The 25249-nt window shown below is 40.8% G+C and overlaps 2 protein-coding genes across 2 annotated transcripts in view; both read right to left on the reverse strand.

Annotated features, from left to right (window-relative positions):
- CDC5L (cell division cycle 5 like) overlaps positions 1 to 17258 on the reverse strand; it is a 37444-nt gene extending 20186 nt beyond the window's left edge. Inside the window, exons 1-12 of the mRNA XM_050894830.1 lie at positions 17166 to 17258; positions 13545 to 13648; positions 11860 to 12021; positions 10864 to 10991; positions 9917 to 10016; positions 9456 to 9674; positions 8169 to 8313; positions 7856 to 8044; positions 6258 to 6406; positions 3440 to 3602; positions 1840 to 2004; positions 140 to 220 (exon numbers count right to left, since the gene is read on the reverse strand). Coding sequence (XP_050750787.1) covers positions 140 to 220; positions 1840 to 2004; positions 3440 to 3602; positions 6258 to 6406; positions 7856 to 8044; positions 8169 to 8313; positions 9456 to 9674; positions 9917 to 10016; positions 10864 to 10991; positions 11860 to 12021; positions 13545 to 13648; positions 17166 to 17210 — 1650 coding nt within the window. The 5' untranslated portion in view covers positions 17211 to 17258. The remainder of the gene's footprint in view (positions 1 to 139; positions 221 to 1839; positions 2005 to 3439; positions 3603 to 6257; positions 6407 to 7855; positions 8045 to 8168; positions 8314 to 9455; positions 9675 to 9916; positions 10017 to 10863; positions 10992 to 11859; positions 12022 to 13544; positions 13649 to 17165) is intronic.
- Positions 17259 to 18281: 1023 nt separating this feature from the next.
- Positions 18282 to 24757, reverse strand: LOC127014558 (zinc finger protein 91-like). The gene is made up of 3 exons (XM_050893996.1): positions 24715 to 24757; positions 23818 to 24450; positions 18282 to 23130 (listed from the first exon to the last, which is right to left on the reverse strand). Exons 1-3 carry the CDS (start codon positions 24755 to 24757, stop codon positions 20465 to 20467), a joined length of 3342 nt encoding a protein of 1113 aa, XP_050749953.1. The 3' UTR covers positions 18282 to 20464.
- Between the last annotated feature and the right edge of the window lie 492 nt (positions 24758 to 25249).

Consider the following 25249-nt stretch of genomic DNA (forward strand, 5'->3'; position numbering starts at 1 on the left):
CCGTAACGCTGAAATCAGCATACTAAAATAAAGATTTCATTCTCTCATTATCTACTTCACCATTATTATAGGAGGAAATACAGTCTAAAACCTTTATTTCTATTTTTTTTCCTTAAAAGTGAATTTTGTTTCCACTTACTTCTGAGGGCCGTGGTAGATTCTTCTGAACAGCTTTGTGCATTCTCTTCAGTTCCTTTGCACGCTCTGCATCTCGGAGAGCCTAGACAAAAAAGCTACGTGTTACTCCAGCTACTGTGATGCAATCGGATGCTTCCTAGAAATGTATGTAATATAAAAACTAATTGATTACTGCAGCAAAGATTCCTTGAAGTATAAAGACTTCATGTAATGAAGCCAGAGCCAGACAATGTGATGACATCGTAATTTACTGCCTCTAAAGTAAATGGGAAGAGCACAGCAGACTAACTCTGAGAGGAGAGGTATCCTAAAAAGTCATTTCCAGCCATCAAATTCTCCTTCAGCCTCAACCCCAGCAGCCTTCGTTCTTTACAAATTTCTCCACATCAAGTTTCAAAACCACTCTAACTCTCCAGACATGAAATCCACCAGGAAAAAGACAGACTCTTAAATTTGCAGCCAGGACTCTATTTGTCCTCTTCAATGACACAAAGTAACTACTTCACTAAAACAATACTTGTGAAAGTGTAAAAACATGAGATTTCTCCTTACATTCCACTTTCAGGCAATAAATAACATGAAAAGGCAGTGTTGTCTAAAACTTCAGGAACAACGACCAAGATCTTCCATGTTGTAATCCCAGCCATGTCACGCCTTCATTTGAAAGGCAGGATGCTATTCCCTTGTATGATATTACAACTCAAATTCTTTTCTCTACTCTACACACATAAATTATCTGTATTTATTCAGACTTTTTATTAGAGTGTGTATGCACAAGACATGCATATATATGTATATAATGTATTCCTCCCCAAACGGGACATGCTAGAAATCAAATTCTGGGAAATGCTTATCATATTAGAAGATATCAGAGCACAGCATTTTTTTAAATATTTTATTCACTTGTCAAAGCAGTCATTGGCAAAAACCCCTCTGAACCCAAAAAAACATTTATTTGAAGGTATCTAACAAAAACAGATTTGCATCACAAAAATTAGGATAAGCAATAAATGGAAGAGAGACTATTCTTATGAACAGAAAAATGTAAAGTGTCTCTAATTACTGGCCAGTACAGCTATTTAATCAGCAGAATTTAAGCTAACTCTTTATCCAGCTTTCCTTGATTCTGAAACAAAACAAAACAAAAAAATAGGGACCCATTGACAACTTGGCTATCTGGGTAATCCTGTGGTACAAGTCATACAAAACGGACCAATTCACCGCATGGCAGATTTCTATCTGTGTGCCACCGACCTGCCTGAATTTGTACATACCTGTCTTATATTTCACAAACAGTAACTTTTAACCTTGAGAGAATAACCTGAAGCTGGGGGGGGAAGCACAATTCTCACGTGCTTAAAATCAAGCACGTGCCTCCGTAGAAAAATGCTTTTAATTATATTTTAATTATATTTGGGGGACAAACACAGGAGGTAGGACATACACACTCTTAGAGACTTCATCGTAGAAAATGACGTGATACATAACATTAACAAATTAAGAAAAGGATTCAGAGTGAAAACTGATTTAGCCTCTGTGTGTGTATACTCTGATGGCAGCACAGAAAACAGGTACATTTTACTTCGTTATCCTGTAGAAGCTGTACCACTTCCACTAAACAGGTACGAAACTATGGGAACCATACAAGGAACATATTTTATTTTAAACAAAAGGCACTATCCGCATCACACACACACCTACCTGCTTGCGGGCATCTATATCAGCAGTATCTTCTACAAAGGCTTCATCTACTTCATGTTCCTCAAGTTCTTTTTCTGCATTTTCAGGTAAAACAATCTCAAAGTCATTCTTTGGAGCAGGAAGGGCCATGAGTCCAAGGCGCAGATGTTCACGAGACTCTCTCTCCTGTTGAAATAACAGAAGATGTAATGCTTCGGGATTCATGCACTAAGGAGCAATACAATCAAATTCATTAACATTAACAGACATGAACAATACACAACTAATATCACCTGGCCATCTTAGTCTGCTACAAAGCCAACAAACAAAATCTTTGAAGTCTGACAGAAGAGGCATGTTACTAATCCAGGCTGGCCTACAGACCACCACCCCAGAGTTTAAGCACTATTAAGCACAGAAACCCTGATACTAAAAAACAACAGACAGCTTTCTTAAAGCTAGCTAATGAAATCTTCAAACAGGCTGAAATACACTCAAGTAAAACAACAGCATGGCACCTTCATCTCCCAATAGTTTCAGTACAACAGCCGAGACCCACATAAATACCTTTCAAGAAATTGAAAATATGCGAAAATGTGTCCACACTGACGATGGACACAGGGGTATTTGCAAGCCCAACTGCAACTTTTTTCCTTGCAGTCCCTCACAAATCTGGGGATGGTGGCACAGTACAAAAATGAGACAAACAGCACCAGATCTGGAAACCACTGGAGTCCATCAGGAAATTGAAGCCCCAGTTTTCCTTCTAGCAGCAAAAAGCCTTTTTACTATAAAAAGGCTAAGACAGAATCAAAGTAAGTATAAGGACATCAAATAAACCTTGTCCTTCAAGCTAAGAGGAAATCTGAAATTCCGAACTTGAAGAGTTATTTTTGTGAGAAGAACATGCCAAAAACTTGAAGTGGATATCCTCAGCTAGCCCAAAACGAAAAATGTCAATAGCTCTGGTGGGAGATATCCGAAGCCACAGTTAAGGCTGCAGAATCAGCCACATAAAAGGAGTTCCCAAGGTGCTACCTATTAGGTATGTGCCCTTTTATACCGTGTCTAATTGGCAGGGTACATCTGGCTGAATCTCCAAGAATGGAACCATCTGTTGCCAAAGGCGATGAAAGAATCTGGATGGGACTCAGATTACTGGACATCTCAAAACCAAGTGCTCCTAATGGCAAAAATTAAACTCCTTTAGCTCAATGTTGTCACCACGACAGACTGATGAAAAGGTCCTGTAGGTAAATCAGGAAGTCAAGATGATGAGGGATTTGAGGGCTGCGTAGGATTGCAAGAAAAATGAATCTTTGCTTGAGATGTATTTCCTGCTCAGCTTCAAAGATACAAGTAGGACTGAAATTTAACGATCTCTTCTTTGACAAATAGCTTTAGAGTGCTTTTACTGAGCACACAAAGCCATTCTAAGTGGCAAGATTTCTGTTCTTTCAAATAAAGATTTGATTTTACCAGGTGATGAGTACAGACCTGTAGACAAGTGGTAGAAATAACACTTGCTTTTGTTATAAAATAAAATTCTGTTCAGGAGATGAGAATTAAAAATCCTGAGAATTAATAGAGCACTGATTTCCACTTCTTAAGTACTTCTTACCATTTGTTTTGCATAAGATGGGTCACTGTAATCTGCCATTCCCTCTTCCGGGTTGATGTTCAATTTATCACGCAGTGGAGTTCTACCAGGAGTTGTACCAACCACGGGTTTAGGAGTTAGTCCTCCACGAGGAGTTAAGCCTTCTGGTCCATGAGAAGGTGTTCTAGAGGAAATGTGGATACAGTCATTTATTTTTTTCCCTAAAGAGCTCTACTTATGAAAGTCTGAAAGTTATGTAAATACCATTAATAAATTCAATCTAGACTTTTTTCCTCGGGAGGCAGTGAAACTATAATATGCAATTAGGAGAATTAAAAAAATAAATTGCTTAAACCTGTCAAGGTGTAACCAAGGACCTGTCAAGCTGAAATCTAGGCACATCATTATGTTAAGAGAAGTTTCAGGAACTACATCAACACAAACTCCCACTGCTACTTTTGAGAGAAGAGATTATCCAGTCACCAGGCACTATTCTGGGATACAGTAATCAGGATTTAATTGCAAGCTCTGATTTCCCTACCACCTGTGGCAAGTCATTCACTCTGAATTCATCGGGCTTAACAGCTGTCCCATCTTACAATTGAATGAATCACTCTGAAGATGCCTCTTTTGCTTTCACTGATTATTGAAGGAGTAATTACATTACAATAATTAATTTTAAGCACCTAATGTTAGGCAAGATGGATTAAGTCTTAGATTTTGTGGGCCTCAGTTGCTTCTCCTCTAGGCTGGGAAGAAATACTGTTCTCTATCCCAACAACCTACCACATGAAGGGCGTGCAGACATTGTCTTGGATACAGTCACAAGTTTTCTGCTGCCAACTTATTATTATCATCACTATGTGAAACCTCATTATAATAAACTGATAACATATTGTTAAATGTCTCAAAGAAAACAAGTTCAGGAAGGGGAAAAACTTTTAGAAAAAAGCCTACATTATGGTACTCATCTACGCTTACATAAATATTTTTAGACACTAACGACAAGTATGTGTGCTGTAGAGAATAACCCTGGCAGAGACACACTGGACAAGATGATTTAATACATCATTTCCACTACTAGTTACTGTAATTCTGTAGGGCCGGTAAGATGCCATAACAGTAGACAAACACAAACACAATTGTATATATGGCCTGACACAGGCTACTGGTCCTCTTTTAAGGGATACAACAGTGCCTTATTTACTGGATATGTCTGAGAGAGGGAAGTGATACTTTCCTCTTGCTTGAGGTTGGTCACAGATTTTTATGAACTCTCATTTAGAGTAACAAATACAAGCAATAACATTTGCAGGATGACACCCGCAAAAAAACAGCAAAATGAATTTTTATGTTTTCAAATGAATGTTTCATAGGATATATTTACTTTGTTGATTATATTAGCAGAAAAAGTTTTATGCTGGCTTTCCAGAAGAAACAATTTCCAAGTAAGCAGTTTGGTTTTTTCTAGTTGTCTCAGTTCCATGCAGTGTTTAAAACCTTATTACAATTTTCAGCTTAATACCTTTTAAGAAAATTCTTACAACTAGGGCGTGGAAAAACAAACAACCAACAAAAAAAAAACTAATGCAAGGCAACAACTTCCATAAAAACCTGCCATCAAAATATTACAAATTTCATACCATCATAGGAAAAAAAAGGTGTACTTAATTTAAATATTTGCTCTTTTGGCCTAAATAATATGATTGTTCTGCTTCCCTACTCTGCCTCCTTAAAAAGTTATGGCTTCCCTTTGTTTATTTTTAACCACTTAATGCATTTTTTTTTTTTTCCCCCCTCTCTGCTCAAGGTCTTGGATTTTCACACTGATACAGCATTTCTGCAAGCAAGCCAAGTTGATACATAGGCACCATATTTACATGTGCAAACCTGAACTTCAGAAGCTAAAAAACCACCACCACCAACAAAAAAAAAAAAACCCAAACAAACAACAAAATTAGAATGTCTTTAGATTTTTTAATATAAAATAACCCGAATGAATAGCCAGATCACTCCAGGCCAAATGCTACACTCATTCTGCACCGCACTGACGCCAACAGATCTCCAGAAAAGGATTCACTTATGTAGATCCAATTAAAAGAGCAGGGCTTTTGCACACAGCTTTTAAACAACAAAATAAAGCTACTTTTGAAAAGCTGCCATAAAGGTCCTTTTTATTTCATTCTCTGCTTTTCCTACTTGCATGACACAAGTAAAATTACAACCTAAGTTGAAAAAATTGACAGACAAAATGTACCAAGTGTAATATTTTTTAGCTGTACGGTATTTGGCATTTGTGGGATATATATTTATTCAGGACCCACTGTAAGAGTTAAACCAGCAATTCCATACTATTTAGATTGGCAATATAACAAATATTTTATTTTGGATATATATTGCTTATAAAATATTTACTCCAGCTTTTCAAAAATTCAACGTGGGTTTGGCTAAGGGACCTCCCACACCTTCGACTCAGAGGTAATACTTTGGAAAGGCTAGAATCCACATACAGAATGACACTCCATCTTACTATTTATATTCCTGTATTACCTCAGTATAATTTATATTGCTCCAGACCACAGAAGACCTCATTTTGGACCAAAACTCCAGTGAGCTATACACTGTACAAATACAGATGAAGATGATGTGGCTGAGCTTGTGAAAGACACAGAGAAGGAGAAAGTTGTACAACAAGGGCTTGAAATAAAAGCGAGTTAAAATTTGTTTTGAAGCACTGATCATAAACTCACTATTTCACACATTGCAATCCGCTCCCTCCACCCACCTCCACTAGATACATGCCCAGCCAGGCACCCATTAGAAAAAGAGTCTGCTTTACCTGAAGGGCGTGGAAAGCACAGTATTTGGAGTCTGGATAACCTGTTTCTGTGGTGTTACCCCTGAAAAGTCACTTTCATGCAAGGGAGTGTTAAGACCTCCTTTCAGGGGGGTATCCACATTTGTGAGAGCCATCAAATTCTGGGCTTCCTGTATAACAGACAACACATGCAGTACATCACTAAGACTTTCACAGTCACATTCTACTATACATGTTTAATGGATTCAGTAGCAGTAAGAACACCTGAAGAGTTATTTGGATATCAATCAGTTTGTGGAAGATATTTAACACTTCTTAACTTTAACACCCATACACTGGTATTTACAAACCCTACTGTTCCACTGAAAGGGATTTTAATCTTCATTTCCAGTAAAATATAATATCAATTGGAGTTGCAAAAATGAGTGGGTTACTTAATGTTTCAACTTCCTTCAGTCTGCTAGACTCCATAAATCTGCAGGATTTATTAGTGACTGAATACTCAAATCATCCTAAGGATCCTGATTTTCAGAAGTAACAGCACACTTGCACTCTGAAATCCAACATCAATGAAGTTTCTCCAAATTGCACTTCAAAGAGAATGTTCCAAAACAGACGGTCGCTATTCAGATTTTTGGTCCATGACTCAGTTGGGGCTTTTATGAATACCCCCCTATTTTTTTTTTTTCCTTTTTACAATGAAGAATTAAAGCACTCTGAAAATGAGCTGAGATAATGAAACTACTGCATATAGCAACTATCTTCACAGAAGGCTACCAATCCATCCACAGAACTGTGTATACGCATAATACTGCGACATATGTGATGTCAGAGTACTCCATTTGAAGGTGAACGTGACCATTCCTGCAAACACTGCACAGAGACTTAGGTCATGATCTGTAGAGTCAGGAACTTCCTCTTTTCTCCCATCATGAAACTGTTGAAATAACAGCTCATTATCAACATAGGGTTTTTTTTGTTTTGGAGTAGGGTTTTGTTTGTTTTACACACTAGCTGCACTGATTTCATTTAGCCATTTCCCCACACTCAACAAAACATTACCCAACACTACCAGTTTTTGAAAGAACCCAGACACTTACACAATCAGTGTAACACAAACGTAATTCAGAGGTTGCAAAGGTAAGTTTTTTGACAATCTTTGTCTTAAGTGGTTTTAAGCCAATAAAGTGCTAGGAAAATATTCTTGCATTGTTGCAGTTACTTACTTCTTGTTAACTGAAATAAAAGCTGAACAGCAAAACTAAGTAGGAAACAACATAAAAGACATTGTTTTAAGGACATGAACACCATATACATCGTCAACTCTGAGAGGTACCCAAGACAAGGGGAAATTATATAAGACACCAGGAGAATGGTTAATGCTGAAAGTTGCATGCAATATATAATACCAAAAAAAAGTATCATAGCATTCTGAAGCATGGTGACAACTGATCAGATAGAAGTGGATCTGCTTCTATGCCTTTCAGTGTGTCCTGGAGATCACATGTCAGTTCAAACCCCAGTACTGCACATATTCTAAGGAATGTGTTTATGGTACTTACACCTTCTATTCAGTTGACCACTGCACTAAAAGCCCGTTCTGTACATTTATACTCTACCTGCAGGATCCTGTCTTGTGCTGCCGGAGTTTTGGGAGTCCTTAGTGCTATGCTGTTGTTGGTCACATTATATTCAGACAGAAGAGTGCTGGAAGCCGAGTTTGTAATTCCAGATTCCTCAGCAGTCTGGCGCGCAATCTCACTTGCCTGGCCTACTTTTACAACTTCTTCAAGTTCTGTATCAGATATCTTTAAAACAGAAAATTCCAAGGCACAGTAAGATAAAATACAACCACGAGATCCACTTGATAAAACAGAAATCATTGATTGGCATTGGCCTTATAAGTTGTTTATTGATCGATGAACAGCTTACCTGAGGAGCTGGAAGCACTAGTTTACTTCTTTTTTTGGTAAATTCTGACACTCCACTGGTCTGTAGAATAGCTGAAGGCAAGTCTGACTCTTTTTTCCGTTTCATATGTTGTTTGTCTTTTTTGCGCTCTCTTCCCTCCCTTTCACTGTCATTATGGATAAGAGAATCATTTTATAACACACAGAACAGCTACAAAGTAAAACAAACAAGCAAAAAGCCTGTACCCTAATCAAAAGTTGGATATGCTGAAATAAAACATGCTGCAGGAAGAGTGAACCACCTTGTGGTGCAGAAGTTAAGTGATTAGATATGGTCTGCAGAACTTGCAGCAGAACCTATAACAAGGCAGTGTAATGCTTCTAAACTATGGAATTAGGCAACAGGTGGTTGCTTCAGCTACAAACAACAGGGTCACTGAAGCAAGAAAAAAATGTCCGTCTGAGAATTTAGATAGCAGGAATCAGAGGATGTGAATAGTCCCTTTTTCTCCAGCAGCTGCTAAGGGAAGACGAACATTTTCTGTGGGATATGGGAAGCAATTTCTCTTTAGTATTTGATAAAAATAATATTTTCTTCAAACAGCAATGGAGTCAGCCTGTGAAATCGTAAGCTGCAGTTTGAAGCTCCTGCCAGACCCTCTGAACTAAGAGCCATACAGAAAGAATCAATTAGACCACAAGCTAATAAACCAAATTGTATGTAGTACTGGACCTACTCTCTCAGTAAAAAGCAGCTGGCAGAAGTAGTGGGAAATTCAATAGTACAACTAAATATGTACCGTACTGCTCATGATGAAGATGAGCATTTAATTTCTCAACTGCATCTTTTGGGATTTTTTGGGGGGAGGGGAAGAAATTAAGCATTTAAGGAAATTCTACTTAAGAACAATTCCATCAAAAGTAATCCTACAACAAGTAAAATCTGCTCCTGTAAGCAATCTTAATAATGTTATTACTTGGAGAAAGGACTGCAAATATACAAGCAAATCTACTGCTAAGAAAAAAAAAAATGAACCTCAAAAAACTTAAGATTTCCATTTAAAGAGCAAGAATGTGCATGAGGAACTTTATTCTCATGGAAAAAAGGTCAACTAGACCTTTTAGAAAGATAAAAAATACAGGAGACTGAAAAAGCAGAAGCAACCTGCACTACTAGTATCTGTCCCACGGAAAATATGCCTGCCCACATTATATTTCAGACATTTCCAGGACTTAACACTTAAATATATATACTTTTTTTTTTTTTTTCCAAATATACTGTTCCCTCCTTCACTTAACACACACTTACGATCTTAATTCTCCATCCAGGTCTTGCTGACGTAGCTTCCTGAAATCTGCATCCAGGGACTGGTAGTTTTCCTCTGATGTATCATAAAAACCAGGGGCAGGTTTCTTTTCAAATGGAATTTCTGCATTATAATCCACACCTCTCTTCTTTTTTCTTTTCTTCTGAATCTCAATTCCAGCAGCCCGAAGTTCTCGTCTTTTCTGGAGAGCAGCAAGCCGTCTAAGAAAACAGTAATACTGTGATTTAAAGTGCACAGCTACAGGTGGCTCCTGTATCCTAAGATCTGATACTACTTTAATCAGTTGCTGCTGTGATATTTATACAAGAATAAAGCTCTTGTCACAAACGACTATCAAAAAGTCTGATTCTGCAATGATTAAAGGCTGTGCCTGACTTTATGCATTGTAAATGCTCCAGTCAACAAAAGCAGTCCCAATATAGGAAACTAAGCATAAGCTTACCTAGCTTCTTCCAACTGCTTCTCTCTTGCTTTTCTTTTGGCCTTCTTTCCCTGTGTATTAGCCAGACGAGCTCTAGCTTCAGACAGCATTTCAAGTTCATCTACAATAGTGAAGACAAACACACCTATGAATTTGCACTTAAAGATGGGAGTAAGGGAAAAAGTGTCATTAAGATCAGAAAGCAATCTTTAAAAGCTGAATGAATCAATGCTTTCACAGGCATTCTGCATGATCCCTAAACTAGTTTTCTCCAAGTTGCTCCAATGTATTTTATAAATCATTGCCCTGATGAAAGAAAGACTTTAAGAAAAAATGCCTCATGTTGAAAATAATTCAACTAATTCCTACAGTAAATCAAAATATCTACAGAAAGATGCAAACTGACCACACTAATGAAATTATAATTTCAGTTACATCTTCATCGGAGTGTACTATATTAGAGAACTTGTTAATTTCATTTACATCCAGATTCAAGAGTGCTATATTTGTGAACCTGTGACTGTTCAAAAACACTGCTGGTCCACTCGTGGAACTTTAGCAATGTCCATTTTTTAGTTCAAAACATTGCTGTGTGCAAGGAAAAAAGCTGTGCAGTCCTCCTGTGCTTCAGCAGGGATTCATCTGGGAGATATGAGCTGATGGAAAAAGATGAAGATACAGAAATAAGAATGCAAACAAGCAGAGCAGTTGTCAAAGCAAAGAACAGTCAGTCACGGCAAGAGATGACGAAGACAGATGAGACGGCAGGAAACAAACCAAGAAAAGGAAAAGAAAACTGGAAAAGTATAACTGACTGGCCAGATACAGAAATAAGACAAAACTCTTAAGAAAAAATGTTGGGGGGGAGGGCGTGAGACAAAAGAAACCCAGGCTACAGATGCTGTGTAAAAAGAAAAACCAAGGAGATCAGATTTCTGTCAAAAGCGGTAAACAAACTCGTATCTTACCTTCATCCATGTCAATAGGATCTGGCCTGGCTGGTTTGGTTTCTGGATTTGGATCAATTTCTCCAGGTTTAAGTTTCCGAGGATCGTCAGCAGTTTCTTCCTCATTGTCTCTCTGAGCAGCTTTGTCCCTAAAAACACATTGTATGTATGCCACAACTGGCTCTTTGTTTTCCCCCAGGCTCATAATAACCATCCCTTAAATCCCCAAAGACCGACCACAAAAGTAACCTTGTACTATGTACTATACATTAAACTTGTTATACAATTACTGCAGAAAAGATTCATAAACATGGTGCAGTTACATAATCTTAAATTAGGCAAGAGAAAGAAACCAACATAGCATTACATTACAACAATAAAATATTATATAAAATACAATATTGACAAAGTTAATAGTAGAGAACTCTCCTCGGGTAATCTTTAACAGTAAGGACAAGAAGTCAAGCAGTGTGACAAAACAATCGAGCGTTTCCCATTATGCTTTTATACTCAACCAATCACACCAGAATTAAGAAAGCTCACAAGGAAAACCAGCATTTTCCTTCTCTTCTCATGGCCTAAAGAGACTCTCTGTAGCATACAGAGACGACGGCTGCACATTCAGTGATTTCAACAACATGTGGTTTATGTCTATATGTCTGTCTTTTTTCTTCTCACACACTCACTCATGCTGATCAGCCAGTGAAAAAATACCCAAATAAACCTGAAATGGAAGCCCATAAAAAGTATCAATCTTGACACACCTCTAGCCAGAATGACCAGAAGCAAGAATACACCTATCTCTATTCAAGCCTGCTCTCCCAGGTCTTAGGAGCTTCTTCTTTCAAGCTAGACACGTCGACTGAAAAGAAACAGTCCTTAAGGACTTGCTTACAAAAGGACTTGGTCAACTTGAAACCACCATACTTCAGCACCACGGGAGAAGGGAATGACACATCTATACAATAAACTCTGCAGATTTTCCTAGTATGAACCTCTAGTAAAACAGTAACTCACAGCAGAAATTCATAGTGTTCCAAACACTGTGCAGCAGTTCTCCCAATAATTGGGGCAATGGTTCTCCACTGGGTTGGCATGAGCTTGGCCAGGTGCAACAGTTTCTCCTCCTCTTCCCGTGACCACTCTGTCTTTTTGATGCTCGGGTCTAGCCATTCATACCTGTTAAAAAGTGAAAAAATTAAGGATGACAGAGCCAAGCTATCCATTGATTTGTCTTGAATTAATTCAGAACAGTGTTTACCCAAATCATAACAATGAGATTTCAAAGTCTTGTCATGTAAATTTCATACAAGTTTTTTCTCTACAAAAGGATGTTACTCCAGAGTATTTTTATGACATATGTATTTGAGCTTTAAAATGTATTATTTATCCACCACTTTTCATACAGATATTGCCTCTTCTTCCTTTCCCCATCTCTATTCTGGCAGTCAGGAGTCACAAAATTAATCCAGAAAAAGAAAAGTAAAAATCGCAACAACCAAAAGTACAAGAAATGGTAGATTTGTTTGGTCTGGATCCTTCAACAGTTATCTCACTAATCTTTAACTGTGCCAGTACTGTTACCTTTACACAGAAGTATTCTAATAAACATGTCCAGTTCAGTACTCGAGAAACTAAGTCTGATTCTCAAATAGATTTGCACTGCATGTATTTGCATTAGTTTTAAGCTTCTATTTTTTTATATAAAATGAAATTCCACAGTTCAATTTCTAAACATTTATTCTCAAGCCAAACTCTCATTATGAAAAATTAGAAAATTATCTGTAAGAGAGATTAATATCTGTGCTGGTTTTGCCTGGGATAGAGTTAATTTTCTTCACAGTAGCTATTACAGGGCTATGTTTTGGATTTGTGATGAAAACAGGGTTGATAATACAGAGATGTTTTAGTTATTGCTGAGCAGTGCTTACACAGAGTCAAGGCCTTTTCTGCTCCTCACCCCACCCCACCAGCGAGGAGGCTGGGGGTGCACAAGAAGCTGGGAGGGGACACAGCCGGGACAGCTGACCCCAACTGACCAAAGGGATATTCCATACCAGATGACATCATGCTCAGCATATAAAGCCGGGGGAAGAAGAAGGAAGGGGGGAAGTTCGGAGTGATGGCATTTGTCTTCCCAAGTAACCGTTACACGTGATGGAGCCCTGCTTTCCTGGAGATGGCTGAACACCTGCCTGCTAATGGGAAGTGGTGAATGAATTCCTTGTTTTGCTTTGCGTGCGTGCGTGGCTTTTGCTTTGCCTATTAAACTGTCTTTATCTCAACCCATGAGTTTTCTCACTTTTACCGTTTCTATTCTCTCCCCCACCCCACCAGGGGGGAGTGAGCGAGCAGCTGCGTGGTGCTCAATTGCCAGCTGGGGTTAAACCACAACAACATCTTACAATTTTACTTCATTGGTAATACTCACTGATTAAAAACGTGTAAATATGGGGAAAAAAATAATGTACACAATTTTAAGTGATCCTGCATTTGCTAACACTGCAGTCACTGGCAAAGAGAACATCTGGCTGTTTTTGTTCAATTACTTTCAAGCAATCGGAATTTGAAATATCCACAATAGCAGAAATCAAACAATCTTAAAACTATTGTTCCTCTATGGACATAAACTAATCTGTGGTAATTTCTAAATTCCCACTAATTATGAATCTCATATGCCCAGACATGGCATTCTTACTTACCATCTGGCTTTGCACTGCTTTGCTGATTTTCTATGCAATAAAGAAGCAATACGAGACCACTGGTTTTTGCCATATTTCATCACAGCTGCTTTCAGAATTTCATCCTTAAAAAAAAAAACAAACCTGTTACGGATCACAAGAACTTGCAAAACAGAAAGTTTGAGCTCAAGCAGAGGAGAACATGGTGGATTTCATCTAATGGGCTGACCCAGTGGAAACAGCACAGCACTGCCACTTCTGTTCCACATGTTATCCTCAAGATGAATGAGGATTTGTATTTCAAAGGCCAATGAAATCAATAAAGATTAAATGAAAAAGACACGTGATGATTATTGTAGCCAACTTCACAGACCGGACAGAACTTCAAAACGATTACTTTCAATGCTCTCTAATGTACAGTTTTTAAAGGTTCTGTATTGCTGTCCTTCAAGGAAGACATAAAGAGGTAGGGAAGTGTTTGTCTGGTAATAACACAAGATTTGGAAAAAAAAATAGAATTGATAGATACCTCTGGGTGGCTTGTTTCAAATAATATCATAAAATTATCTTCTTTTTTTTGCATATTTTAATGCAAATGGAATATTTACCTATCAATGGAATATGGTGTTAAAAAAAAGGCATCACAAAAATAAAGGAACTTTATAGTAAATTTCTCTTTTACAAGTAAATCTTAAAATAAATCACTTTAATGTTCAGAGTGTAACATCCAAAAGTCCTGATCCCAAAGCTTATAAACTTCTGGGAAAAAAAAAAATAAAAAGGTAATGGATTCAGCTTGGGAGCCAGGTTGTTCATGTACATCAAAGTGTGCACTGAGATTTCAACAAAAGCTAGAATTGTCTGTCGATCCATCCATCAATCCCTCTCTCCCCTCCCCTCAGATAAATGGGTTCATTATTTCTGGTTTCCTCACAGGTCAGAAAGTGGTATTTTAAATGCATCAAAGCTATTCTTGCAGCCTTGCCAACCACAGATGTTCCTCTTCTGTATCCAATAAGTACTTGTAGCTGTGTTCAGAATCTGTTCAGCTGTACTGTGCAGATGCTAGTCATCAAGGGCAGATACTCTGTCTAGCACAAACATTTCTCAGAGCGCACAGCAGCTTTAACTGTAGGCTGATGATGAACTCTGGCTTGAGCTGCTACAGGAAACAATTCATGTAATTTCTATTAAAAAAAATAATAAATCCTCTCTTTGTTTTTTGAAATTTACTTGGTGTTATATGGCATACGGTAGCCATACTGATGACATTAGCAGGCTTTTTTGCAAGTAATCAGTCATTTTACGAATGACCTGATATCGACTGGTTCCACTTTCTGTATTTTTAATGTTGCATGTATAATCAAAATGTTAATCAAAAAAATAGCACCAAAGACAGCTATTACCATCTCTGGTACACAAAAATTGGTGAAACCATGATCTATTAAATGCACTGCTCTTTCTCTTAACAGTCACCAAAATTAATCAATTATGGAAGACCGTAAGAATGGGGTAAGCACACAGTGGTTCCTCCTATCCTCTGCTGACCCCCAATTTAGCTGCCTCCTGGCATGTATCTCATATGTCACAAGTAGTTAAAAGCACATACAGCACACAGTACATTTATCTTCTATTGTTTTTTCTCACTGCTTTCTGGAACCACGTACATGCCTAGTGTTCACAGTACAGAATCACAAAATGGTTTGTGTTGGAAGGGACCTTAAAGATCATCTAGTTCCAACCCCCCTGCCATGGGCAGGGACAACTTCCACTAGACCAGCTTGCTCAAAGCCCCATCCAACCTGGCCTTGAACACTTCCAGGGATGGGGCATCCAACAGCTTCTCTGGGCAACCTGTTCCAGTGCCTCACCACCCTCACACTAAAGAATTTCTTCCTTATATCTAATCTAAATCTAGCCCCTTTCAGTTTAAAGCCATTACCCCTTGTCCTATCACTACATGCCCTTCTAAAAAGTCCCTCTCCAGCTTTCTGGTAGGCCTCCTTCAGGTACTGGAAGGCTGCGATAAGGTCTCCCCGGAGCCTTCTCTTCTCCAGGCTGAACAACCCCAACTCTCTCAGCCTGTCTTCATAGGAGAGGTGCTCCAGCCCTCCGATCATTTTTGTGGCCCTCCTCTGGACTCGCTCCAACAGGTCCACGTCTTTTTAACTCTGGGGGCCCCAGAGCTGAATGCAGTACTCCAGGTGGGGTCTCACGAGAGCGGAGTAGAGGGGGAGAATCACCTCCCTCGACCCGCTCGTCATGCTTCTTTTGATGCAGCCCAGGATACAGCTGGCTTTCTGGGCTGTGAGCGCCCATTGCCGGGTCATGTTGAGCTTCTTGTCAACCAACACCCCCAAGTCCTTCTCCTCAGGGCTGCTCTCAATCCATTCTCCACCCAGCCTGTATTTGTGCTTGGGATTGCCCCAACCCAGGTGCAGGACCTTGCACTTGGCCTTGTTGAACTTCATGAGGTTCGCATGGGCCCACCTCTCAAGCCTCTCAAGGTCCCTCTGGATGGCATCCCTTCCCTCCAGCGTGTCGACTGCACCACACAGCTTGGTGTCATCGGCAAACTTGCTGAGGGTGCACTCAGTCCCACTCTCCATGTCGCCGACAAAGATGTTAAACAGCGCCGGTCCCCACACCGACCCCTGAGGAAGGCCATTCGTCACTGGTCTCCACTCGGACATTGAGCCGTTCACTGCAACTCTTTTGAGTGCGACCATCCAGCCAATTCCTTATCCACCGAGTGGTCCATCCATCAAATCCATGCCTCTCCAATTCAGAGACAAGGATGTCGTGCAGGACAGTGCCAAAGAGTGGCAGAGTTCTGTACTTTGCACAGTGTCGGGTACATCCTTTTGCTTTAAACATGCATCTAATAAAACTGACATCCTTGATTTCTCATGTTATTATTTTCCTTTTCACGATCACTTGCAGTTCTGAAAGCACTGACGGCAAGAATGGGAGAGAGGGGTGGGGTTTTTTGTTCTTTTTTGAACAGCACACAAATTTCTGTGTACAAAACTCTTCGGGCTGCAGATGAAGAGCCCACACCCATCTTCACCATTTCTGCATTTGGAAGGGTTGTCAAGGGCAAGAGATTCCAGCTCCCTCATACCCCTAGAGAATAAGAACCCTGTCTACGCAGTATAAGACACAGTCCAGCCTACGAAAGGGAAATCTCCGAGGACAACACGGCCCACGCATCCCCTCCAGCTGCTGGGGGGACAGTTTCTCCAGGGTGGAGGGACACCACACACGCATGGCTGAGCTTCCTGTCTTCCCCAACACGCAGCCTTCAGGAGAAACAACACTGATTTGATCTCTGCCCACTAGTGCAGGGGGTGAGGAGGAAGGTCCAGGCTGCTGAGGAATCAAGCCCACCAGATCCACAGTGCCTGCAGACGCCTAACACTCTACATCTCCTGCTACAGAGGGCCCAGGAATGCCCCAATCTCCCCCCACCTCCGCACTCTTACAAGACACCCCACTACATGACGCCCCTGCGCATGCGCACCACGACCCCCCCACCAGCGCCTGCGCACTAGTGCAGGACAGCCCCCCCGCCCCCCCAACCCCCCAGCCGCCGAGGCCCAGCCCTTGGCGGGTGGGGGATTGAAGCGAGCAGAGTCCTACCTCGGTGTTTCGCCACACACCGCCTTTAATCATAATCCGCGGCATCTTGGCAGCGGAGGGGCTCGAAGTCCTGCAGAGAAAAAGCGGTGAAAGGAAGGAAACGCCGCTCGTCTCAGCGGGGCCGGCCGAGACCCCGCGCAAGCGCTCTCCGCGGTAAAGGCGCGCTCTCTGCGCAGGCGCACAGGGGATACGGGGACAGCCACGCCGGGGCGGGGCGGCACCGCTGGCGCAGGCGCACAGGGGGAAGGAAACGGGGGGGGGGCTGGTTGCTCTGCGCAGGCGCAGGCTCCGCGGCACTGCGCCACCTCAGCTGGGGCGTGTTAGGGAGGCGCTTTGCACTAGCGCCACCTGTGGGCCGGAGGTGCGCACGGCGGGGCGGCCCGGGCCTGCTTTTAAGGGATAACTGCGTTTATTCGCTCAATTCTGTCCCAATTCCCAACGGACAGGAATGGGGAAGGAAGGGGACAGCAGGAGAAAATCAGATTTCGTCAATGTTACATTCACAGTGTGTTTTGTTAATTTGAAAAAAAAACCGTGCATTTATTGTAGCCCAAATGGAAATTGAGGTAGTAGCATATAGTAACATACAGTAAAATAAAAAAAAAAAGTCGTATTTCCTTCCTTCTGTTGTAGATAAATTTGGTTGGTGGTTAACCATATTGCAGCATGGTCTGATTCACCTATATTCATTCACCTCCCCCTGTGTTTAACTTTTGTTCGCTTACTGAGTAGACGCAGAGCAGATAAAACGACACATACTTGCTCGAGTTGTTTGTCATCAGTGGGATTTCCTATTGCATTTTACTGTTTTGTCCAAATTCAAGACGTGTTCATAAAGAAAATGAAGCAAATCTTTTTGGTTGAAACAGAAAACTTCATCGTATGATTTGGGAAAGGCTTTGATTTTTGTTTAAACTCTGCAAGAATAAAAAATACTACACTTTTAGCTAGCAAAAAAAAAAAAAAAAAAAATCAAGAACAGCCCATGTCCTTATCTTAACACAAGTATGTCTTCACATTTAAATTTGTCTGACTTGGCAGACTGAGAATCACTTCCAATCCCCAGAAGAGCAGTGCACTGAATAAGGAACAGAGCAGAACCTCACGAGTCGTGAAACACTTCCTTTATTTTTATTAGAGGCAACCACTTGGAATAATTTTTACAAACTCATCAAGCTCCATCTGAAAATGTCTTCTGTTGTTCTTACTTACAACTAAAAGAAACTTATGTTGTTTACAAACTCTTTTTAAAATTCCCTTCAATGAATTTATCCCCCTTAAACTGGGCTCCCTTCATCATTGTACACCATACTTTTAAACAATTATTGTCTAACAGATTCAGCTTTCCTAGCCTCATCTGACATATAGGCTTACAATTCTCTTCACCATTTTTGTTTCCTCTTTGTACCTGTTCTTTTAAATTTTTCTCCAAAGAAATGACCAGAATTGTACAGTAATGCAGGTAACAAGTTCTCCATGCTTCTGTAAGTGTTAATATTTCCCAGAAATGCTCTTCTTTATTCGTATCAGGATAACGTTCTTCTTTCTCACAACTGTAGCAGGTGGTTAGCTCAATCATTCTAAGATCTGAAACCACTCATTCCCAAATGGTGACTTCCCAGCTTGTAGTAAAAACATCTGTAACCACCAGGGTTCAGAGTCACAGATACTTACTTGTCTGATTTTACTGCAACTACAAAGAACTACATCACTTGAATACCTTTGCTGATCTAGCCTTAAATACATGCATCTATTAACGAGTTTCAATCCGCTCTTGGAAAATGGCATTCCGAAGCACAGAATGGCTGCGGGACTTCTGGAGGTCAGCCGGTCCAAACCCCTGCTCAAGCAGGGCCACCCAGAGCTCGCTGCCCAGGACCATGCCCAGATGGCTTTTGACTATCTCCAAAGAGGGAGGCTCCACCAACTCTCTCGGCAACCGTTTCCAACCTGTCTCCTACGTTACCAGAAAGCCTCTGCAAGATATTATCTATATTTATAAAGAAAAGGTTACATTTTGAAAGCAGTAAAAAAGCAGTGGTAGTTTCATGTTTACATTCTCTAAATCAAGCTATAGGTTTACTCTGCTGTTTCATGGACTGAACTGTAACATGAGTTAGCACCAGCCCTTTGCTGTTGTCTTTCCTCACACAAGAGGGTAACACCACTGTTACCAACACCGCTGAACATATTACAGTCAGTGATGTCCACACAGCATTTCTAGCACCTTATAACTCTGTAAAACAAGCAAAGATTTGTCTAGATTTGAATAATATAATAGAAGCATCCATCTGTCTTCACCATACCAGGTAACAACGGCTGTTTGGCACAAGTGATCCTTATACACGGTATTTTAGATGCACAATAAAGCTCTTCAACAAAATAAATTTTACAGTTCAAGATACTGCTAAGGTTTTCAACGTAACTAAGTAGTATTTGCAATATATCAGCAAGTGGTTAAATTAACAGAAGTTCTTTGAAAAGTACATTGTCTATTTTAAGAAACAAAGAACACAGTAACTACCAGCCTGAGAGAAGATAAGGCATTTCATACTAATTAACATTAGACAATTACATAAAATTGAAGATTAATTTAAGGATTCTCAGTATCATAAAATATCTGATTAAGGACAACATTACCATTTCTGTCAGACTACTCAAAGAATTATCAAAAGTACAGATAAGATAACTGCCTAATAAATCTTTTCTATATACACACATACAGAAAACATTTTCATATCCCAATGATCCAGTGATGATCTTTTATTTCCATAATTTTGTGAGATACTATTTTTTTTCTCTTGCAAGTATTGCAAGAGAACCTGGGAGTAGGGAACGCACCTTTCAGCAGATGGGAGGTAGCATTAAGGATCCGAACACATTGACAATTTTTAAATGAAGTTATTAGTACACAATATAATGTGCACTTCCTTCCCTCCCTTTAAACATCCTTTCAGTTAGACAAGAGATTTTTTTAAAATTAATTTTTTACAAGAAAATAAGTGGCACAGAATAACTTTAAACTGATGAACATTGGCCAAATCATAACTGACTTCATGGTATTAAGAAGTTACTCGGGCATGAAAAAGTGCCTCCAAGATCTTCTTTAGCACAGCCTGTGCCAGAACTGAAGCTCTCAGAAGAACCCGGAGCAAACCAGTTTCACTCTCTGGACCAAAACACTGGATGCATCCATTACCAGCCATCGTTCTGGAGACAGCAGGGGAATGTAAAGCAATGAACAAATTCAGGACACGCAAACCTCTCCAGAACCAAATGCCAACTTGCAATTCCCAAGCTTACATTCCAAGCTTATGTTGCCGCTTATGCTTTTCCAGAAGTTTTTTGGTAGGCAGCGTCACGTTACACTTTCCACACTTGTACTTTTTTTTGTGTGTTTTCACATGCTTTTGGAAAGCACGTTTATCTACCGTAGAAAATTTACACCTTCTGCAGTGCAGCTTTAAATGAGTCAGTAAGTGGCGTTTCAGGTGGCTAGAGGTGCGGAAAGCAACAGCGCACTGACCACACTTGAACGGCTTCTCCCCTGTATGAATTCTCAAGTGTGGCTTCAAGTTTCCATTGTGGGCTGTGGAATAGCCACACTCTTCACACGTGTATGTTTTGACAGGTAGCTGCGTTTGTTCGTAGAGACAGCCAGTAGATGACCTTTCCTCACAGGAGTGTGAAGCCAGATGCTGTTTCAAGGACAGCCATTTGTTTGTTGAATAGTCACAGTTCCTGCACTTGAGATGCTCCATATTAAAATGCGTGACTCTGTGTCTTTTCAGGTGACTGGAAGTACGAAACTTCTTCTGACAAACACTGCAGCTGTAAGGTTTCTCACCTGTGTGAGTCCTTATGTGTAGTTCAAGGTTACTTAAAATATAAGTAGCGTACTCACACTCTGCACATTGATAAAATCGTGGCTGACTTTGTGCTAGCAAATCATTTTCTTTACCCCTCTGTCCATCTGGCTGTACCCCACAGACTTCCGAACCAAGCAAGGAACGGACGCTGTTTGAACCTTCCGAGGAACCAAAATCTCTTTCTGGACACATGCCTACGTGCATTTCATGATGCAATTCAAGATTCTCTAAACGGCTATCTACGTAGAGGCAACGGCCAAACTCATACCCATTCTTTACGTGAGTAAGGCTGTGTTTCTGCAAATGGTTTGACGTTTTAAATGTCTTACTGCATTCTTTACACACAAATGGCCTTTCATCTGTATGTACTTTTAGGTGCAGCTTAAAGTCGCTATGAACAGCGGTAGCGTAATTGCAGTGTTGGCACTTGTACATTTTGAATGTAGACAAATTGGAAGGCCATGTATCCGTTAAGTTTTCCACAAATGTATGATACGCATCATCATCTTGAACTTGTGAATGAGAGGCCTTGGAGTTGAAGAGAGGTTCCTCTTTGCAAATGACAGTGTCCGTTTTGTATGAATTCAGAAGAACTTCTGATCTATTCCCAATAACAGGTAAGCTGTTGCTTCCATGGCTGTTTTCAGGGAATTTCTTTCCAGAGCACATTTTCTTATTGTCCAGCACATCACCTGCCCGCTCAAAGTCTACTTCCGAAGCCAGCATTCCCCCACTGAGACAATCATTTTCTTTACCAGAAAGAGACAGAGAACCATGGCCCTGGGAATCACTGTCAACTTTGCATATTTTGCTTTCATGATATTCATTACTCCGATTCGTATAACCATTAGCAGTAGCCTTAAACTGTTCATGAAACTTCTTATGAAAGCTGAGATGTCCTCTAGTGTAAAACACTACGTTACACTCATCACACGTATAATTCTTTAAAGGTCTTCGAGTTCTCTTTCTTCCACTTATGAGGTCGAGCTGCTGCCCTTGACATGTTTCTTTGCCTGCATGTAATCTTCTGTGTCTCTTTAACCCAGTGGTGCTTGTGAACGCTGACTGGCAGAACTCACAGGAATATGGTTTAGCCCCTGTGTGTATGTAGCTATGCCTTACCATGCTTGCAAAATATAACGAAAAAAAGGTGCAAAACCTGCACTGGTACAGCTTATACCCAGCATGCCAGTACATGTGATTTAAGAGATAGGATAAGTTAACGCAGGAGTAATCACATTGAGGACACTGGTAAGGTGGTCTCTCTTTATGTCCCTTCATGTGATGAATAAAAATCCTAGGATTTGATGAAGCAAAGAAACAAATTTTGCAGGAAAAACTAACTGGCACACCCAGAGGTGTAAAATCCCTTTCAATTTTGATGAAAAATTTCTCATATTTACTTTCTTTTTTCTTGGTCTCAGATTTTCTTTCTTCAGATCTTCTCTGCCTAACTTTTCTCGCATTTATTCTATTTTTTCTTGCCTTTTGCAACCTAGTCATTTTCTTATGAAATTTAAGGTGATTCTTAAGGTTGACAGACAAGAAAAAGGTTCTTCTACAAAAGCAGCATTTATGTATTTTCTTATCTTTATGAGCTGAATAAACATGTTTCTTTAGATGTGCACTGCATTTATACACAGAACTACAAAACCTGCACTTCAAATTCAATTCTTCATGCTTATTTATAGAACAAGATGCTTTAGAAAGAGGTTTGATGGTCACACTATTACTTAGCCATGCTAAACCTTCCTGCTGGCTTTGTAATTCCTTTGGGCTTGCATGAGGAGAAACAACTTTTTGTTGCCGATATCTTTTTTTAGGAAATGGCGTTAATGTCTTATAAATATGCTCCGCAGTAGTATTTGATTCAGCAGAAGTGGAAGCATTCATGTCCGGTTTCCCTACGTCTTTTAGCAATTCTTCTGAAGTAGGAGAATATCCATTAAGAAACGGAGCAGAACAATTATAGGTAAATTTTAGTTGTTCTTTCAAGCCATGTTCCAAAAGAGAATTCAGAGTTTCATCTTCAAATTTGCTTCTCTTTCTTTGTCTGTTATTAGCTTCATTGTCTCCATTCTTTGAAGAATCAGGATCTACAGGGGGATAAAAAGTCACAGGCATCACATTTCATATAATCACGAACGTTCACGATTAATTGGTGGTAATAATCCCAAATTGTCTAATGACTTGCTCGCTCTTCACTCCTTTTGCTTCATTAATATTTTTCTATCTCCACTTCCTTCCTAATGTCTCTCTCCATGCTTTCCCCCCTCAATATTTAAATAACGTTTTAAGAGAAGAAATCTTAGTTAGGAGCCTCCTTCTTTCCACTTCCTCTTTTCACTCAAAGCTCTGAATTTCACCGGACAACGCTGCATACCCTACAGTTTTTAATGAAACAGCTTTATGCCAGAATTCCTATGAAAGTACTGTCACCAAACTTTGCTAGGGCTCCATTCTCACAAGTATGATGCTCCTCTGCTTTTTTTTTCCCCCCAGATCCTTTTCCCTAATGAAAGGCTGCCCTTTTGCAAACTGCAGCAGAATGAAACAGTACCAATTTATTGTAGTTTCACTATTTTTCACAGAAGTCTGTGAAAGAACTAAGCATACTCCAGCCAATATTCTCTTTCTGCTGCATACAATATTAATCTATGTTGAAATGCTTACTCTAAAATAAATGGGTTTGGCAATCTTCCTATACACTTTCCTACCTATTTCAAAAACTTGAGATTTACCGGATTTCTTAAACTCTTGCACTAGTCTTATTAACAAATTACCTTCCATTTCAACAATTGTGTCCATCTCCTCATGGATTTCTGGTTGTTCCTCTTGACTGCCATCAGAAAGAATACTTGCAACACTGACAAGTTCCTCTTCATGTTTGGATATCGCTGCCAATGTCAACTGTCTGCTTGTCTTGATGGTCTCATCTCCACCCTCATTACCAGCAGAGCAGAGGAGAGGAGGAATTGTCTGAAAGCCATCATCACCATCACATTCTTTTCCGTCAGTGGTTTCATTTATCTCTGCAAGTCCTGTTTTGCAAGGCGATGTAGGCAACACGTAATTTTGACTACATTTATCCCTGCCCGCATCACACCAATCACTTAAAGATGACTTTGATCCGTTACACACACTCTCAGCAACCCATTTTTCTTCATAGTATTTCATACTGTTATCCTTATTTGAACCTCTCTTGTTTTCTTCCCAAATGCTTAAACTGTTACTGTCATTTGAAGGCGCCACATTACTTTTTAGGAAAACGCTATTGTTTAAGTTAACCTCCTGCTCATCTTCCTTCTTCAACTCCGGAACCGACGCTGCTTGCTCCTCAGCATCATCTTGGAGAAAATCATCGTCGCTCAGCACAAAGACAGTGATTGGGAGAACAATTTCAAAGACATCCGACTCTGAGGACAGAAAAAGAGAGCATTAATACTATTTCCAAAATACCCGAAGCGATCGCGGACCACCGACCCCCTGCTGCGCCCCCGCGCCGGCCAGTGCGCATGCGCACGCCCAGGCTCAGGCCGCTCTCGCACTAGGCCCGCCCGCCCACCCGCGCGCGGGATGCGGGGTAGCAGCACCCCCCCCCCCCCCATCCCATCCCCAATCCCTCAGCCCCCGCCCGGTCGGAGCCCCGCTGGGTCCCTACCAGGGAAACGGGCACCTACCGCTATCGTCCGCCGGCTCCGACCTCCCCTGCCGCACCGACATCTCCCGGCCCGGCCCGCACCCGGCTGGCTCCCCGCTGTAATCAAACGGCCGCAGCGGCGTCGCGCATGCGCCGGCCGGGCGCGCGTGCGCGCGGGACGGCGCTGCCCACCGCGTCGTTTCTCAGTGGGCGGGGGGGGAAGGAGATGGGGGGGGGGGGGGAGTTGTGCACGGCTGCCGCCTTCTGATTGGCGGGAACGGCAGGGGGCGTGGCGTGGGAAGAGGGTGGGGTGTCCGCCTGTCTGAGGTAACTGCGCGCGGGTGGTAGGTCGGGGTGGGTTGTGTGGGTGGTAGCGCCGTCGCTTTGAGGTGGTTTAAAAATAGGTTTAATCGCACGTTACCTGGATCAAAATACCCCAGCCGCGGGCAGGGAGGGGTTTTCGAAAGCTCTGCAAAATCTATTCGCATTTTAAGCAAAACTAAAAGATAAGGTAGCCCATCAACCAGGCGGTGGAGGGCTCGGACCTCTCGGTGTCCCTGAGCGTTCCTTCGTTC

Source organism: Gymnogyps californianus, chromosome 3, assembly GCF_018139145.2.
Source record: "Gymnogyps californianus isolate 813 chromosome 3, ASM1813914v2, whole genome shotgun sequence".
Lineage (NCBI taxonomy): Eukaryota > Metazoa > Chordata > Aves > Accipitriformes > Cathartidae > Gymnogyps > Gymnogyps californianus.

Excerpts from the sequence above, each read along its gene's own strand:
- LOC127014558 (XM_050893996.1), bottom strand. The coding sequence starts at position 24,757 with ATGTCGGTGCGGCAGGGGAGGTCGGAGCCGGCGGACGATAGCG. Across the intron at positions 24,451-24,714 it reads GGAGCCGGCGGACGATAGCG|AGTCGGATGTCTTTGAAATT; the intron begins GTAGGTGCCCGT and ends TTCTGTCCTCAG. Across the intron at positions 23,131-23,817 it reads CACAATTGTTGAAATGGAAG|ATCCTGATTCTTCAAAGAAT; the intron begins GTAATTTGTTAA and ends ATCCCCCTGTAG.